The sequence below is a fragment of the Armigeres subalbatus genome, chromosome 2 (assembly GCF_024139115.2).
Source record: "Armigeres subalbatus isolate Guangzhou_Male chromosome 2, GZ_Asu_2, whole genome shotgun sequence".
Classification (NCBI taxonomy): domain Eukaryota; kingdom Metazoa; phylum Arthropoda; class Insecta; order Diptera; family Culicidae; genus Armigeres; species Armigeres subalbatus.
Genome location: NC_085140.1, coordinates 456,025,911 through 456,043,372, shown reverse-complemented (window position 1 = coordinate 456,043,372; position 17,462 = coordinate 456,025,911). Strand labels below are relative to the sequence as shown.

The 17,462-nt window shown below is 39.9% G+C and overlaps 1 protein-coding gene across 5 annotated transcripts in view; it reads left to right on the top strand.

Annotated features, from left to right (window-relative positions):
* The window catches only part of LOC134213823 (uncharacterized), a 44,987-nt gene extending 38,476 nt beyond the window's left edge, over positions 1-6,511 (top strand). For all 5 annotated transcript variants that reach the window (XM_062693190.1, XM_062693189.1, XM_062693188.1 and 2 more), the window contains exon 7: positions 4,774-6,511. In XM_062693190.1, the coding sequence (XP_062549174.1) occupies positions 4,774-4,922 (149 nt within the window). In that variant the 3' untranslated portion in view covers positions 4,923-6,511. The remainder of the gene's footprint in view (positions 1-4,773) is intronic.
* The last annotated feature ends 10,951 nt before the right edge of the window (positions 6,512-17,462 follow it).

Genomic DNA, 17,462 nt, shown 5'->3' with positions numbered 1-17,462 from the left:
GGGAACCGGCTTCATAGTGCTGGGAAAGATGCGCCAACGCGTGATTGGGTGGCAGCCAATCAACGCAAGGATGTGCAAGCTGAGGATAAAAGGCCGTTTCTTCAACTATAGCATCATCAACGTGCACTGCCCACACGAAGGGAGATCCGACGACGAGAAAGAAGCGTTCTATGCGCAGCTGGAGCAGACATACGATGGATGCCCACTGCGGGACGTCAAAATCGTCATCGGTGACATGAACGCTCAGGTAGGAAGGGAGGAAATGTATAGACCGGTCATCGGACCGGATAGTCTGCATACCGTATCGAACGACAACGGCCAACCATGCATAAACTTTGCAGCCTCCCGCGGAATGGTAGTCCGAAGCACTTTCTTCCCCCGTAAGAATATCCACAAGGCCACATGGAAATCACCTAATCAAGTAACGGAAAACCAAATCGACCACGTTCTAATCGACGGTAAATTCTTCTCCGACATCACGAACGTCCGCACTTACCGCAGTGCGAATATTGAATCCGACCACTACCTCGTCGCAGTATGTCTGCGCTCAAAACTCTCGACGGTGATCAACACGCGTCGGAGTCCTCCGCCGCGGCTTAACATTGGGCGGCTACAAGACGGTAGACTAGCCCAAGACTACGCGCAGCAGCTGGAAGTGGCACTCCCAACGGAAGAGCAGCTAGGCGCTGCATCTCTTGAAGATGGCTGGAGAGATATTCGATCCGCCATTGGAAGCACCGCAACCGCTGCACTAGGCACGGTGGCTCCGGATCAGAGAAACGACTGGTATGACGGCGAATGTGAGCAGTTAGTTGAGGAGAAGAATGCAGCATGGGCGAGATTGCTGCAACACCGCACGAGGGCGAACGAGGCACGATACAAACGGGCGCGGAACAGACAAAACTCGGTTTCCGGAGGAAAAAGCGCCAGCAGGAAGATCGAGACCGTGAAGAGACGGAGGAACTGTACCGCGCTATTAACGCACGAAAGTTTTATGAGAAGTTGAACCGTGAGAAGCCACGTGCCACAGCCCGATATGTGTAAGAACATAAACGGGAACCTTCTTACGAACGAGCGTGAGGTGATCCAAAGGTGGCGGCAGCACTACGAAGAGCACCTGAATGGCGATATGGCAGACAACAGTGGCGGTATGGTAATGAACCTAGGAGCACGCGCGCAGGACATGCGACTTCCGGCTCCGAATCTCCAGGAAATCCAGGAGGAGATCGGCCGGCTGAAAAACAACAAAGCCCCTGGAGTTGACCAACTACCAGGAGAGCTGTTTAAACACGGTGATGAAGCACTGGCTAGAGCGCTGCACTGGGTGATTACCAAGGTTTGGGAGGATGAGGTTCTGCCGCAGGAATGGATGGAAGGTGTCGTGTGTCCCATCTACAAAAAGGGCGATAAGCTGGATTGTAGCAACTACCGCGCAATCACATTGCTGAACGCCGCCTACAAGGTACTCTCCCAAATTTTATGCCGTCGACTAGCACCAACTGCAAGGGAGTTCGTGGGGCAGTACCAGGCGGGTTTTATGGACGAACGCTCCACCACGGACCAGGTGTTCGCCATTCGCCAAGTACTGCAGAAATGCCGCGAATACAACGTGCCCACACATCATCTATTTATCGACTTCAAAGCCGCATATGATACAATCGATCGGAACCAGCTATGGCAGCTAATGCACTAATGCTAATCAAAGCGACGATGGATCGGGTGATGTGCGTAGTTCGAGTTTCAGGGGCATTCTCGAGTTCCTTCGAAACTTGTAGAGGGTTACGGCAAGGCGATGGTCTCTCGTGTCTGCTATTCAACATCGCTTTGGAGGGAGTAATACGAAGGGCAGGGATTGACACGAGTGGTACGATTTTCACGACGTCCGTCCAGTTATTTGGTTGCGCCGACGACATTGATATCATGGCACGTAACTTTGAGAGGATGGAGGAAGCCTACATCAGACTGAAAAGCGAAGCTAAACGGATTGGACTAGTCATCAACACGTCGAAGACGAAGTACATGATAGGAAGAGGCTCAAGAGAGGTCAATGTGAGCCACCCACCACGAGTTTCTATCGGTGGTGACGAAATCGAGGTGGCTGAAGAATTCGTGTACTTGGGCTCACTGGTGACCGCCGATAACGATACCAGCAGAGAAATTCGGAGACGCATAGTGGCTGGAAATCGTACGTACTTTGGACTCCGCAAGACGCTTCGATCGAATAGAGTTCGCCGCCGTACCAAACTGACTATCTACAAAACGCTTATAAGACCGGTAGTTCTCTACGGACACGAGACCTGGACGATGCTCGTGGAGGACCAACGCGCACTGGGAGTTTTCGAAAGGAAAGTGTTGCGTACTATCTATGGTGGGGTGCAGATGGCGGACGATACGTGGAGGAGGCGAATGAACCACGAGTTGCATCAGCTGTTGGGAGAACCATCCATCGTTCACACCGCGAAAATCGGAAGACTGCGGTGGGCCGGGCACGTAGCCAGAATGTCGGACAGTAATCCGGTGAAAATGGTTCTCCACAACGATCCGACGGGAACAAGAAGGCGAGGTGCACAGCGGGCAAGGTGGATCGATCAGGTGGAGGACGACTTGCGGACCCTCCGCAGACTGCGTGGTTGGCGAAGTGCAGCCATGAACCGAGCTGAATGGAGAAGTCTTTTATGTGCAGCACAGGCCACTCCGGCCTTAGTCTGATGAAAAAATATATAGTCTGATGAAAAATAAATAAATGATATGTCGCATGATGGCATTCGGCTATTTCCGTGAAGCGATCAAATTCGTTTATGCATCATTTTAATTGAAATACATATCTAAAACTAGTTGAACCTGCCCGGTCTCGCTCGAGTTGATTTTGAAATTGTCAATCCTTCATTTGATTGCAGCGTCGCACTCTTGACCGATTTCTGTTCGAGCATGATGCCTTTCTTCAGAACTCATGGAAACGATATATTTTGTAATTTTTTCCCGGTAATTTTTCCGTCTTTTCGTTTATAAAAACACAGCTGATATCAAGACGAATCCATTAGTGAGAAAATCTGGCAAATTGGTACATCCGCTGATCAGTTATATTGACTCAAAGGAAATGCAAACTCATTTTTATACATAGAAGATTAACATATTCGAAGAATGCGTTCTAAAAAATTGAATGAATTCCGTTTCTTTTAATGAAAATTCAAAAACAAGAAAGCTTCAAGAATCTAATTGTTGTTTTCATCTTCAAACGAGGAGTTCGTAACAGATCAGTAGATTGCGGATATATTAAAGAAAGCGTTGATAACCCTGGCTTCGTTGGCTACAGCGAGTGTTCAAATCGTGCTTGGCGAATATTCATTAGCTAAGATTGTAGTCTTCATCGCTGAATGCAAGATAAATGTAATCAGTCAACGATAACGTGATGATGATGTCTTTGGCAAAACATTCTACAACGATGACAATCGTTGGTATTTAAAAATGTGGAAACTAAGGTAAACCGGAAAGTTGAAAATTACGAAGATTATGAAGCTCACCTACACAAAGGAATTCGCCGGCAACAGTGATGCTGATTGGGGAATCGATCACTCACTGACAAACAGCTGAAGTAGAAGAAAAGGCCCCAAAACGCCCCCCCTCATATTTTCTGTGTTTGAGATATTAGTAACAAAACTAGACCTAAAATTATGTAGGTTGGGCGAAAAAAAATGTCAAAATATTCCAAAGGAAGGTGGAAAAAACCAAAATATTCCACATTTTGACGAAACATCTAACAATTCGGCGAGGCAGAACGCCCTAGGGAGACTAAACTACAATGTATACTACAATATACCAAAATTTTGATTTACCGACGTGTGGTGCTTTGTTCTCTAAGAGCTTCTTTCTAAAAGGTGTTTTGCCCCATGAGTTTTCCGGCAACAAAAAATCACCATTTTTTGGAAATGATAATGTTATCAATATGGTTGAGATTATCTACAATTTGAAGTTGGTATCAGCTATCTATATTGTTCAACTGTTGCATGCGGCAATAATACCCGTGAAATTCGTTACAGCTAAAACATTAGGGGAAGGGGGAGCAATATGCCCTAGCTAAACAAAGACTGCTCTATTGCCTTGACTGTAACGTTTTTCACGGGTATTTTGTCTCATTTAATAGTTAAACAATGATGCCTGATGCCATCTTCAAATTGTATAAAATCTCAACCATATTGATAGTATTAACAATTCCAAAAAGCGTCGACAATTCCACGCGTTGGCGAATCAGAATTCTGGTTTAGGAAGTGTGTGGAGACGCGTAGTACATTGTAGGTTTTTCCCCCTAGTTTTTCCCCCTTTGCTTCGCCGAAATGTTAGATGTTTCATCAAAATGGGAAAAATTTAGTTTTCACTACCTACCCCTTCTTGAAGATTATTTCGAAACATAATGTTAGGACTAGTTTTGTTGTGTGCATCTAAGCACGGTGAATATGAGGGAATACCCAAAAGGCATCGGGGGGCGTTTGTTATAAGACAAGAAGTTTTCCATAGAGGATGTTAAAAATTAGAATAGGTGATATTAGAAACCCAATTAACAAACTGGTAAAACTTTAATTTGGTTTTATTGCGCATTACGACAAAGTTAGCTTAGGTACTTTATCTCTAATCCATTAGCATTGAACAAAGCACAAATTATTCAGGTGTCCCAGCAAATCATTTGGTACTATCACCTTGCATTTACTTTAAAACAGCCATAAATAACAATCCATCCCGTTTTCTTTATCAATTTCCATTCTCGGCTCGTGCCATCAGAAAGCAACTCCAGCTCGAGCAACCATCGGCGGAGATTTATGGCTCAAGTGGCTACAAATGTGCTGCTGTCGGCTGTGGTGCTGCTCAACTCGTTATCCTCGGTGTCGCCGACGGTTCTGCCAAGGTCCTTCTCGATCCGGCCGAGATAACTCCATGGTGCTCCCCATCGCAACGGTTACAACTACCACTACTACTGGCAGCACTAAACTATCACAAACGGAGATATATCTCGCACACTGGCGAATCACGTATCTTAGTGGCTTTTATATTACGTTTTAGATTTTAATGAAGAAGCAACGACTCGTCCTCGACCTCGACACACCCCCAATCCAGTTCCTTCCCCCCAGAAAGAGTACTTTTTAGATTAAATTGAATGCCAAAGATATAAAAAAGGAAGCTGTAAATTTCGTGAGATTACCACAAGGAGAGCCAATACGGGGATAACCAGCAGCGGCAACTCGTTACAGATCCTTCCGATGCTGCAAAAAGGAGAAGAGCGAGATGGCAGCAAATGCATCAATCTGTAAAATATTACCTTGTAAATATGTGTAAAATTTGTTTCAAAGTTTTATCGATAGATCCGAGCAAATGCAGATTAGCAGAAATACTAACTTGGCAGGCCACTTGAGGAAATTTATCTTGAGTTGCTATTATAGGGAAAATATTAGGCAAACCAACACAAGGAAACAATACAAGGTTGATAACATCGATCATTCATGCGGTCTCGCAACTAGATACATGTCAATTTTGAGAAAAAAGGCCGTTACAATGTGGAAGCTGAAACGTGTTTCTATTAAAAAAATCAGTATTACTCATCGTTGAACTAATCTAATACACATAAAAACAACTGAAACAAAATAAATCGTCATATCAGGTGGAATACGCGTAAGGACACACAAACGTAAGAAATCACTTTTACTACTTATTTATGTGACAAAAAATTTCGCTCTTAAACTTTAAATCATATTTATGGAAGAAGAACGTGACTCAAAGCTGTCTATCGGAAATTCAATGTAATTTTTGAAGAAGGAAATCAAATTTTCTCGTTTCGATATATTTTGAAAAAAAAAAAACTCTGCCCCCGACAATGCATACGAATCAGTATTAAAACTTTCCGTGAGAAATGATGAAGAAGCAGAATGTAACCGTCATATCAAACGATACAAAAACACCCATTTACAACTTCCCCAGTTGAAGTATCCGGAAAACTGCCCTCCACAAATAGACTCTAGTTGATAAGAACGATGAATCATTTCCCACACGTTTGCTTCCTTCCCCGTGTCCACGTACGAAAATGAGCGGATGCGTACGTTACAGAATCAGAAAGGAAATTTCCCGGAATTGAATGTGATTTTAAAACGAAAATCGTCATGAAGAAAAAACGGCGGTTATGATTTTTAAGCAAGTTTTTGTTAAAGGTCACTGTACGTGGGAATCATCCACAAAATATCAAATGCACAGTGGATGGTTTCTGCTTTTTCTGTTTGCATGACAGTGAAGAGGAGAAGTTTAGCAAAGCAAAGTTTCAAAAACATGTTTATTGTTATGAGCAAGGCTGAAGGCGATGCATGGCGCAAGATGTTGGTTCAAGTTTTTCGAAATCCTATTGAAATGCAGAATATGGTTAGGTGCAAGCGTACGATTGATAAACGGATTGATTGTAACTGTAAATAATTTTCATAAAAATCAGATACGATTTAGTCTATTTTAATAAATGTATAAATTCAAGAATCTTTCATTTGGGTGTTGATAATTCACGTTACTGACGGTAAATTCGTAGCTCTTTCCACTCGGTCATGTCCCTTGAAATATATATCACCATCCCTTGAATATCTGTATGTATTAACCTTCGCCATCATCATCAACTCCTCGCAAGGTGATGAACTTTTCTTAAAAATATATTGCTAACTTTTTTCATTGGAGCTCAAGCAGGTAAGTCATGATTTTATGAACATTTTTGTTTAAGCAAAATCGGATCCCAACACCAGATTACTCCTCAAAATTCGAATGCATGCTTAAATTGCGTGGTCTTCACTTATATGAGAATCCAGCGTTAATTCACATGACCATAATAATAACTTTGGTGGCCCTCCTTAGCCGTGCGGTAAGACGCGCGGCTACAAAGCGAAACCATGCTGAGGGTGGCTGGGTTCGATTCTCAGTGCCGGTCTAGGCAATTTTCGGATTGAAAATTGTCTCGACTTCCCTGGGCATAAAAGTATCATCGTGCTAGCCTCATGATATACGAATGCAAAAATGGTAACATGGCTTAGAAACCTCGCAGTTAATAACTGTGGAAGTGCTTAATGAACACTAAGCTGCGAGGCGGCTCTGTCCCAGTGTGGGGATGTAATGCCAATAAGAAGGAGATAATAATAACTTTCTCGCTTGAGATAGGTAAGAGAGAAAAAAATACATTTAGAGGATACTTCTTTTTATTTTATAGTTTTTCAAAAAAATGTGCATGTTTCAACTCTGCCTTCATTTTATTTATTTCAAACTAATTTCCATTATCCCACTTTTGATTCTGAAGTCAATGGACTGCTCTCAATTCCATCTCCATTTCATTTGATTTATGTAGCTTACATCTAAACAGATAACATTGAATCAACAATTTGACGCCACAACACACGGTTCGAGGCCGCATTTCTCCATCCTCGAATGCGCTGCACGCTCGCCAAGTGGTTCTTTACCGGTCTGTATCCACCTCGCTTGCTGCATTCTACGCCTTCTTGAAGCTGCCGGATCGGAAGCAAACACCATATTTGCGGGGTTGCTGTCCGGCATTCTTGAAACATGCCTTGCCTACCTACCTTCTGGATGCTGTGGTTCACCCTTCGCCGCCACACATCGTCTTCTTGCACACCGCCAAAGATGGTCCTAAGCACCCGTCTCTCGAATACTCCGAGTGCTTGCGAGTCCTCCTCGAGCATGGTCCAAGTTTCATGTCCATAGAGGTCTTATTAGCGTTTTGTACATGACACATTTCGTGCGGATGAGGTCCTTCTATAAAAACCTAAAAAAACCGCGTAAGACCCAAAACATGTCTGTATAAACCGCGGAAATCCCGAAGTTCCAGTGAAAAAATAATCGCATAAAAAGCGATTCGTGTAAAAAAAAACCGCGTAGAAAACGATTTCAGTGTACACCGGGTATGAAGCGTTGACTCTTCCTTGATCGTATGGTCCAAGAAAACTGAAAATCCATCGAGAAATGACTGAGATATTAACTATCAATTTTATTTGCTAATTATCTAATACATGCATTCATCTCTTAGACTAGGTGTTCCGTGTTTTCTTAACACTATCATCCTTATTTGCTATGATACTTTTTAGTTATTATTAATACATTTCAATTGCCTCTGGCAGTAAGGATTTTTTACCTGGTTGAATTGAACCATGTAGGAATTACAATGTTTTTAACTTAAACTAAACCTAACTTGATTTATACTAAGGGTACATGGAGCTAATCGTGGCAATAGAAGATTGCAACGATTTTTGTCTAAAATTGGAAATTATTTTGTTGGACATTTGTTGCAATGTCTCAATATTAGAAATTCTATGAAGTTCATTGGTACTATACCACGGAGGCAACTTCAGAATCATTTTCATAATTTTATTTTGAATCCTCTGGAGTGCCTTCTTTCTGGTATTGCAGCAACTGGTATCATATTTGGTGAAACGGTGAACGGTGTAGTTTGTTTCTGCAGTGCAGTGATAAATAAAAATCAATTAACGTGTGAAATTGATCAAGTGCCGCGGGAAATACATTTCCTTTGCGTGCCCAAGTGTTTTCTGCATCGAAATAACTAGCCGACAGGTTGTCGCTGCTGGTTATTTTCGTTTAATTGTGGATTTTCTGCCCCAGCAGCAGCTGGCGGCCGGTAACATTTTTGCGCCTTTATTGTTTCTTTGTGTTTTGTGTCGTCTGCATTGGTACCGATTAAGCTGTGTGAAGGTAGTAGCGAGATGGTTGAGTGCAGTGAGTGCGGTATGGGGGTCCTGCCCAGCGATTTGCCTATGAGTTGTTCGGGTTGTGGTTGCGCTAAAGTGTACCACTACAAGTGTACTTCCATGACCAAACCATTGGCAAAGCTGGTCACGGAGAATGTAAATGTTGTGTTCAAGTGTGATCAATGTTTATCAAGCCAGTGTTGTGGCGAGCAGAATATTCTGTTCTCGAATACACAAAAGTTGGAAGAAGAGATGAAGAAGATTTCTTCACTCTCTGATTCGATCGGTGGTATTCGAGACAATATTGCTGCTCAGATAAACATCGCGTTGAAAGACGGGATGGAGCAATTGGGGAAAAAGGTACAAAATGCCTTACACAATGCAGTCTCTGGTTTTCGGGATTTAATTGGAAATGAGTTGGAAAATATGAAAGGTTCATTTTTACAATTTGATGCGCGCAGTAAAGTAGATGCAATGAATGTAATGCAAGGTTCATCTCGTTCGACTTCGGAGTCGGCACTTAATCCCAGAGGTAAAAAGCGAAAGGTTTAGGAAGCAGACGACGCGTCTGATGATATTTTAAATGAAAAGGTTAGTTTCGCGGATATTGTTAAGAAGAAGTGCACTGGGATGAAAAGTAATAGTAGTAATAAAGCTAAGACAAAAAGTACGACCGCTAATGATGTGAAGGTTGTTCGTAAGGCTCGTCCGGTTATAGTGATAAAACCGAAAGAGTCCAACCAGAGTAGCGATGATACTCGGAAATTTTTGACCACCAAATTAGATCCAAAAACACACAAAATCAATAACTTTAGAAACGGGAAAAACGGCTCTATTATTGCTGAGTGTGCAACAGGATATAGTGTTAATGTTGTGAAAGAAGGCATTCAAAGCGAGTTGGGTGAAAATTACAATGCTGTTGTTCCCTCATCGGTGCCAAGGTTAAAAGTGATGGGCATGAGCGAGAAACTTTCCTCCGATGACTTCATTCAGATTTTAAAAGATCAGAATGAAGACATCGCTATCAATGATGTAAAAGTAATACGGGTGTTTGAAAATCCTCGTTTCAAATACAACAAGTACAACGTTGTGATTGAAGTCGATAAAGACAGTCATAGCTGTTTGTTGACCGCGAAGAAAGTAAATATAAGGTTTGATCGGTACCTTGTTGTTCCTGAGATTAGTATTCTTAGGTGTTTCCAATGTGGAGAATTTGGGCACATGAGCACAGATTGCAAAAATGCTATCGCGTGCTCTAAGTGCAGTGGACCTCACAAGACATCTGAATGCACGTCATCTGTATTGAAATGTGTTAATTGTAATAAAATGAATCAAGAACGTAAAACGAATTTGGACGTTAAACACGGAGCATTCAGTACTGAATGCAAAGTGTATAAAAGATTAGTTGATCGCAAAAAGAGAAGCTTGCATTTCAATGAATAGCAACCAAGTTCTAGTATGAATGTAAATAAATTCGATATTTTGTATTTGAACATTGCAGGTCTCTCTACAAACTACGTTGCATTACGTCAGCTTGTACAAGATAAACGTCCATTTTTAGTCTTTTTATCTGAAACGCATATCGTTGACAGTGTAGCTGCTTGTTTATCACATTCAAGACACACTGGCGGTGTTGCTATTTATGTCAAAGAATCGGTTCAATTCAAGCTTCAATTGAACGAAGTTTGTGATGGTAACTGGTTCTTAGGCATTGCAGTTGAACGTGGCATGAAGATGGGTAACTATGGAGTTTTATATCACTCTCCCAGTTCAAATGACCAGCGATTTGTTGAAATTTTGGAGAACTGGTTGGAGATGTTCATAGATCCTAGTAAATTAAATATACTCGCTGGCGATTTTAATATCAATTGGTGTGACATCCATAATTCGAATCATTTGAAACGGTTAGCAGACTTTTTTGATTTGAAACAAAAGGTCTTCGATTACACACGTATTTCTCAGCACAGTAGAACTTTAATTGATCATGTATATTCTAATGTCGATTCCGTTAGTACGGTAACGATTTGTGATTTGAAAATAACCGATCATGAAACTCTAGTAATTAACGTAGATGATAATAGTGATAATAATAGTGATCTTATCAAATTAAAGTGCTGGAGAAAATATTCAAAACAAGCTATCTCGGGTCTTGTCACAAGAAACGTGAATTTTCAATCAAACGTCGGTTCGTTAGATCAAAAATCAGCTGTTCTTACTGACGTTTTGAAAACCTGTACCAATAATCTAATAGAACATAAATATGTATCTCTGAAAAACTCGAACAGCTGGTACAATCTGGATCTTTTACGATTCAAACGTAAAAGGGACAAATTGTACAGAAAATTTTGTAGAAGTAATAATGCTATTCATTGGAAAAGGTATCAGGTCGCGCGTAATAAATATTCGCATATGTTGAAAAAACGAGATGCGAATATATTCAGAGGAAAATTGATCAGCATCAAAACAACAGCAAAGAGTTATGGAAAATTTTGAAATCCTTGTTAAAACCTAATAGTAGCAAACCGCGATCCATAACCTTCGATGGCACAGTAGAACAGTCAGAACAAGTTATTGCAGATAAATTCAATCAATATTTCGTCAACAATGTCTCACTGATTAACCAGTCAATTGAGTTAGTTGATGAGCCTGACGAAATAAAACAGCCGATTAATTTTAATTGTAGATTTGATGGATTTCACCCAATAACATTAGAAGAACTTGAAAATATTTGCTTTTCAATTGGAAAAACGGCTGGAGTCGATAATGTTAATGCCAAGGTAATACAAGACTGCTTTGATGTCATTGGACACAACTTGCTGGACCTTATAAATGGATCTTTACGAACTGGGCACGTGCCACAAGTTTGGAAGGAATCTCTAGTGATTCCGATTCAAAAAGTTGCTGGGACGATTAAAGCCGAAAAGTTTCGTCCTATCAATATGTTGCACACATTAGAGAAAATTTTGGAACTTGTAGTAAAAGGCCAGCTGCTTGAGTATTTGAATAGAAATAACTTGCTGATACCGGAACAATCGGAAATTATGTATATAAATGACATGCGACGAGTCTTACGATTTTGTGATATAAATCTTTTTGCTGATGACACCGTGATATTCATTGCAGCTAAAAATTTAGCAGATGCCGTTTCACGCTTGAACGAGGATTTACACTCTCTAAGTAGATGGTTGAAATACAAGCAATTGAGATTGAATATTAATAAAACAAAATACATGGTAATTTCGCGAACCCGAGTAAATGAGGATGTCTCTGTTAAAATTGATGATGAGACAATTGATCGCGTCCGCGATATTAAATATCTTGGCGTGATTATTGATGACAAGCTAAAATTTGACATACATATTGACAATGTTATCAAGAAAATAGCCAAGAAGTATGGAATGCTCTGTCGATTAAAACACGATTTGACTATTGGTAGCAAAATACTCTTGTATAAAACAATCATCTCTCCTCATCTGGATTTTTGCCCTTCCATCCTTTTCTTGGCTAACGAAACACAAATATCGAGATTGCAGCGCTTACAAAATAAAATAATGCGTTTGATTTTAAAATGTGATAGATTCACTTCCTCAACTTTCCTGTTGGACGCCTTACAATGGCTGTCAGTGAAGCAAAGAATAGTGTACTTGACTATGGTGTTCATTTTTAAAGTAATAAACGGTTTACTGCCTCGATATTTGAGTGATCGAATTGAAAGAGGAAGTGATATTCATAGTTATAATACTAGACACGCGGATAGTGTGATAACACCCTATTTTCTGTATGGCGCTTCACAAAACTCTTTGTTTTTTAAAGGTATAAATGTTTTCAATTCGATGCCTTCACACATCAAACGTGCAGTCACGCTAACACAGTTTAAGAGACAATGTATTTCACACGTCAAAGCTGCCTTTTGAACAGCTACCCGGCAATTTTTTACCCGTTAACACATGTATCTTGACGAAGTTTTTAACAACGGATGATTTTATGGACCATTTTTATTTTTATTATTTATTGAGGCACTGATAAACTACTTTGTTCGCCTCGATGATGATGATGGATTTTAATTTATTGACGTAGTTTATTTTTGAATCTTTCTTTGTGTAGTCTACAAAAGTTTGAGCATCGCGCGCGGATTACAGATATGAATAATTTTAAATTTATGAACTGTTGAATCATGCTCTTGAATTAGTAGTAAGCCTTCTGGTAGATTATTTTGTACTCGCGGTTGTTCCGAAACTTTTGTTATCGACGGAGCGGTTACACAAGTTTTGATGTTTGGTTGTCGAACCTAATGATCCATGTTCAGATACATGTGAGTTTTAGATTGCGATATTGGTTTGTGAAAAGAACGCGATGTTTGGCGGAGCTTTTGAAATCTGTGTGAGAGGTTTCACAAGTTTAGCTTTTGATGAGCTCCATGTATCACTACTGTTGATTATACAAATTCTAGGTGTAGTTCTTTAGTTCATTTTACCAATTTATTTTTGCTGTACAGTATGGAATTTTATTTTGGATTTTATATCTGTATATACAATCGGATCGTTTGTTTGCAAAACCGATTACATTGATCTTATTTAATTATCTTAAAGATAACTCGTCCAGCTCAAACCTTTGTAGGGGTATGTGGCGGGACCATCATCATCATCATCATCATCATCAACTAGTCCATATTGGCACAGCATACAACATGGCAGGTCTAAAAATTTGTTTGTAAATCAAAAGTTTCTTAAGACAAAGTTTTGATTTTCAGTTTATAAGTGGATATAGACACTTAATATATTTGTTACATTTGGCTTGAAGGCCTTCAATGTGATTTTTAAAAATTAATTATTGAAACTTAAAATTGAAACCCCATTCATAGAGACAATATGTCTGCTAGAAGGTTTCAAATAAGAAGCTCTCGGCTTATGTGGGAAAATTATAAGCTGAGTTTTGGAAGCATTCGGGGAAATTTTCCATTTTTGCAAGTAAGTGGAGAAAATATCCAAACTTTTTTGCAATCTACTACAAATGGCTTCGCCCTTTGGCTGAGAGGCCCGTGTCATCTGCAAACAAAGATTTCTAACACCCTGGTGGTAAATCAGGTAAGTCCGAAGTAAAAATGTTATACAATATGGGCCCCAGTATGCTGCCTTGGGGGACACCAGCCCTTACAGGTAATCTATCAGATTTAGAATTCTGATAGTTTACCTGCAGTGAGCGATCTGATAAATAATTTTGGATCAGTTTAATGATGTACAGAGGAAAATTAAAATTAATCAATTTTACAATCAAACCTTCGTGCCAAACACTGTCAAATGCTTTCTCTATATCAAGAAGAGCAACTCCAGTCGAATATCCTTCAGATTTGTTGAGCCGAATTAAATTCGTTACTCTTAATAACTGATGGGTGGTTGAATGCCCAAGGCGAAAACCAAATTGCTCATCAGCAAAAATAGAATTGTCATTAATATGAACCATCATTCTATTTAAAATAATCTTTTCAAACAGTTTGCTTATTGAAGAAAGCAAACTGATTGGGCGATAACTAGAAGCCTCAGCTGGATTTTGTCCGGCTTCAAAATAGGAACAACTTTGGCGTTTTTCCATTTATCTGGGAAGTATGCCAATTGAAAACATTTGTTAAATAAATTAACCAAAAAAGATAAAGAGCTCTCAGGAAGTTTTTTGATAAGTATGTAGAAAATACCATCATCACCTGGGGCTTTCATATTTTTAAATTTTCTAGTAATAGATCTCACTTCATCCAAATTAGTTCCCAACGAAGGGTCAAAACCATTCTCTTGATTGAGAATGTCTTCGAAGCTCCGTGTAACCTGATCCTCAATTGGACTAGTGAGACCTAGACTAAAATTATGGGCACTCTCGAACTGCTGAGCAAGTTTTTGAGCCTTTTGCCATTTGTTAATAAAATTTTATTTCCCTCTTTGAGCGCTGGAATTGGCTTTTGAGGTTTTTTAAGAATTTTTGTTAATTTCCAAAAGGGTTTCGAACTGGGATCCAACTTCGAGACATTATTCTCAAAGTTGGTATTTCTCAGAATAGCGAAACGATGTTTAATTTCATTTTGCAAATCTCGCCAAAAAACTTTCAACGCGGGATCACGAATTCTTTGGTATTGCCTTCTTCTCACATTTCTAAGACGGATCAGTAGCTGAAGATCGTCGTCAATAATAATGGAGTTGAATTTAACTTCACATTTCGGAATTGCAATGCTTCTGGCTTCGACAATTAAATTTGTCAAAGATACGAGCGCATTGTCAATATCACTTTTGGTATCGAGAGGAATATCAACATCAAAATTCCTATCGATATACGTTTTATATAAATCCCAATCAACTCTATGATAATTAAAAGTAGAGCTGATTGGATTATAAATGGCTTCTTGTGAGATTTCAAATGCCACAGGAAGGTGATCAGAGTCAAAGTCAGGATGAGTTACCAATTGGCCACACAGCTGACTTGAATCCGTTAAAACTAAATCAATTGTAGAAGGATTTCGATTGGAAGAAAAACTAGTTGGTCCATTGGGATATTGAATAGTATAATATCCCGCAGAACAATCTTCAAATAAAATTTTACCATTGGAATTGCTTTGAGCATTATTCCATGAACGGTGTTTGGCATTGAAGTCACCAATTATGAAGAATTTTGATTTGTTGCGAGTTGTTGCGAGTCATTTGAAGATCATCTTTCAACCAATTCTTTTGCTGCCCATTGCATTGAAAAGGCTAATAGGCTGCAATGAAGGAAAATTGTCCAAAATTTGTTTCAACAGAAACTCCCAAGGTTTCAAAAACTTTGGTTTCGAACGAAGAAAATAATTTATGTTTGATACGTCTATTATGGAACGTACACACGGTCAAGCAGTTCGACCAACATTGACTCCACCTCCCGTTTATTCAAACATTCATCAATTTTTATCAACACCGACACGAACAATCAATTTATTCGACCAACAATATCACACACGAACGACCGAAGCACCAACCATCAAAAAATATATGGGGGTTTGTGCAACTTCACTACAAATGCTCAAACATGTTCGGCGAACCTTGACTCCACCCCCGACAACTCAAACCAAAATCAAACCGTTTTAATTTTTTCCAACCGAGCCGCCAACTGTCAAATGGTTGTTCGAACAACTTCACACACGTTCCAACAAAGCAGCAACCGAAGCGTTTTCTTGGGGGTGGAGTCAATGTTCGTCGAACTGCTTGACTGGTGTGTACGTAGCATTAATGACGATGGCGACCCCACCACAGGCGCTGTCAAGACGATCATTTCTGTAGATAAAATAATTTGGATCTCTTTTAATTGAGAGTCCTGGTTTTAAATAGGTTTCAGTTATAATGACAATATGCACATTATGAACTGTTAGGAAGTTGAATAATTCATCTTCCTTACCCTTTGAAGAGCGGGCATTCCAATTTAGAACTTTCACACAATTATTTGGATCCATTAAAACGGAGTCCGATAACAATATTTTGTGTATACTTTATACCAACCTGAACAGCTTTAGGTATGGTATTTGCTTTGAACATTGCATCAATCATGTGATGCAATTGTTCAGTTAAAAAATCAAAATCGGAAGCAGTCATGCTACCTGAATCGGCAACATGACCGTTATTTTCCGTTGGGACATCGGTATAAACCTCATTTTGAGAAGAGAAATTTTGTCTACCAGCAGCGATGTTTGCATATGTAGGTACATTGGAAAAATTTGAATTTACTGAAATGCTCGCTACCCGTTGAGGAGCGGAAAAATTTGTTTGTGGATTGTGGTGGGTATGAATTGCTCGACCGGTAACTGGTTTGAGCGTTTGAAAAATTTTTACCCGTCGAATCTGGGATCCGGTTGGAATCATCAATCATCAATTTTGCACGGGAATTCAAAACTTTTTTGCGTGATGGGCATTCCCAGAAATTGGATTTATGATTGCCCCCACAATTTACGCACTTAAATTTATTGGAATCTTCTCTCACAGGACATGCGTCCTTGGCGTGAGAGGTTCCACCACAAATCATACATTTAGCATCCATATGACAATGTTTGGTTCCATGACCCAACTTTTGGCTCTTAGTGGGCACTGGGTGGGGTTTTGGAAGTTTCCCCCAGGCCTGCGGAAATGTTCCCATGTAACACGACATGAGACATAATACAGGCCTTTTCCAAACTTTTCATATTATTTAGTTTACTTTTGTTAAAATGAACTAAATAAAATTCTTGAGAAATGCCCCTCTGTGAAGTACCAGAGTGAGATTTCTTTTTCATCTTAATTACTTGGACTGGTGAAATCCAAGTAATTGAGAAATTTCAATTTTAATCTCATCCGGTGATTTATCATCATTGGGGAGACCTTTCAAGACGACTTTGAACAATCGCTCAGTTTTGTCGTCGTATGTGAAGAATTTATGGCGCTTCTCAGTGAGCGATCGTCAAAGGATCCCGGCAAAACGCGGCAGTCACCCTTCCTAGCAATCTGATATGAAACCTTGATCCCCTGAAGGTTACTCAGGATTTCATTCCGAAAGCCAGAAAACTCGGCAACAGATACCACAATTGGCGGAATCCTTTGTTTCTTCGCATGAATCGAATCACCTGGGCTAAAGGTCGATTCGATTTGCTCAATTTCATCATTAATCAAATCGAACTGATTGCTCAGTTCGATAGGAGAAGAAAGCAAGACAAAATTTTCAAAACGACTTACCTACTTTTGTAAACAAAGATTCAAA